Raw genomic sequence first — 1,137 nt, forward strand, 5'->3', positions numbered from 1 at the left:
TTTACGTCCCCGTAACTTAGCGGTTCGGCATAAGAGACCGATAGAATAAGTACTAGGCTTACAAAGAATAAGTCCCGGGATCGATTTGCTCGACTAAAAGGCAGTGCTCCAGCATGGCCACAGTCAAATGACCGAAACAAATAAAGGAGTAAAAAGAGTATCAACCCGCTCCGAGAGTGTAACGGGTGCTTTTACGTGCCACCGGCACAGGTGCCATTTGTGTGACACTAGTATCTGCCACGACTGCAATTTTACCTGGCATGACGGGTCTTCTTCTCAAGCCTTTCATCCTTTCAGAGTCGATAAAATAAGTACCAGTTACGCACTGGGATCAGTGGAATCGACTTATCCCCTCCCCTCAAAATGGCTGCCCTTGTACCAAAATTTGAAACCATTATTATAGTTATTATTGTTACTACTCTTATTATTATTATTATTGTTAAGGCGGTGAGTTGGCAGAATCGTTAGCATGCTGGGCGAAATGCTTAGTGGCATTTCATCTGTCCTTACGCTCTGAGTTCAAATTTCGCCAAGGTCAACCTCACCTTCCATCCTTTCAGGGTTGATGAAATATATACCAGTTACGCACTGGGGTCGATGAAATTGACTAGCAACCCTCCACTAAATTTCAAGCCTTGTGCCTATAGTAGAAAGGATTATTATTATTATTATTATTATTATTATTATTATCATTACTGCTATTGTTATATTAGTTGGAAGTATGTGTTTATATTTGTGGGGTTAGGGGTTTTTAAATGAGAAGGAAGAGGTGCAAGTGAGAGAGGTCAATTTATTCTACTGATACTTTTTGTATATATATATATATATATATATATATATTTTATGGTGTGTTTTTTGTCTTTTTTTTCTTTTTGTGCAGAAAAGTTCCCAGGAGTACAAGGACGCTTGTGACTTATGGGAAATATTCCAGGCAACGAGGAATGAACTGATATCCGAAGTGTTCGGTGACCCCTCCCCTGCTCCCAGTATGCCCATGGCCACCCACACTGCCAGTACGTCATCTGTTGCCTCCACACCGACCGCCGTGCCAACACCTCCGACGCCACATCCCCCTATCAGTTGTGCAGCTGCAGCAGCCGCAGCGGCTACTGCTGCTGTAGCCGCTGCGGCTGCTGA

At 43.1% G+C, this 1,137-nt stretch overlaps 1 protein-coding gene across 1 annotated transcript in view; it reads left to right on the forward strand.

The window, feature by feature from the left end:
• The window catches only part of LOC106870580 (protein polybromo-1), a 142,866-nt gene that overhangs the window by 6,212 nt on the left and 135,517 nt on the right, over positions 1-1,137 (forward strand). Inside the window, exon 5 of the mRNA XM_052978118.1 lies at positions 881-1,129. Within this exon, the coding sequence (XP_052834078.1) occupies positions 881-1,129 (249 nt within the window). The remainder of the gene's footprint in view (positions 1-880; positions 1,130-1,137) is intronic.

The sequence above is a fragment of the Octopus bimaculoides genome, chromosome 30 (assembly GCF_001194135.2).
Source record: "Octopus bimaculoides isolate UCB-OBI-ISO-001 chromosome 30, ASM119413v2, whole genome shotgun sequence".
NCBI classification, from domain to species: domain Eukaryota; kingdom Metazoa; phylum Mollusca; class Cephalopoda; order Octopoda; family Octopodidae; genus Octopus; species Octopus bimaculoides.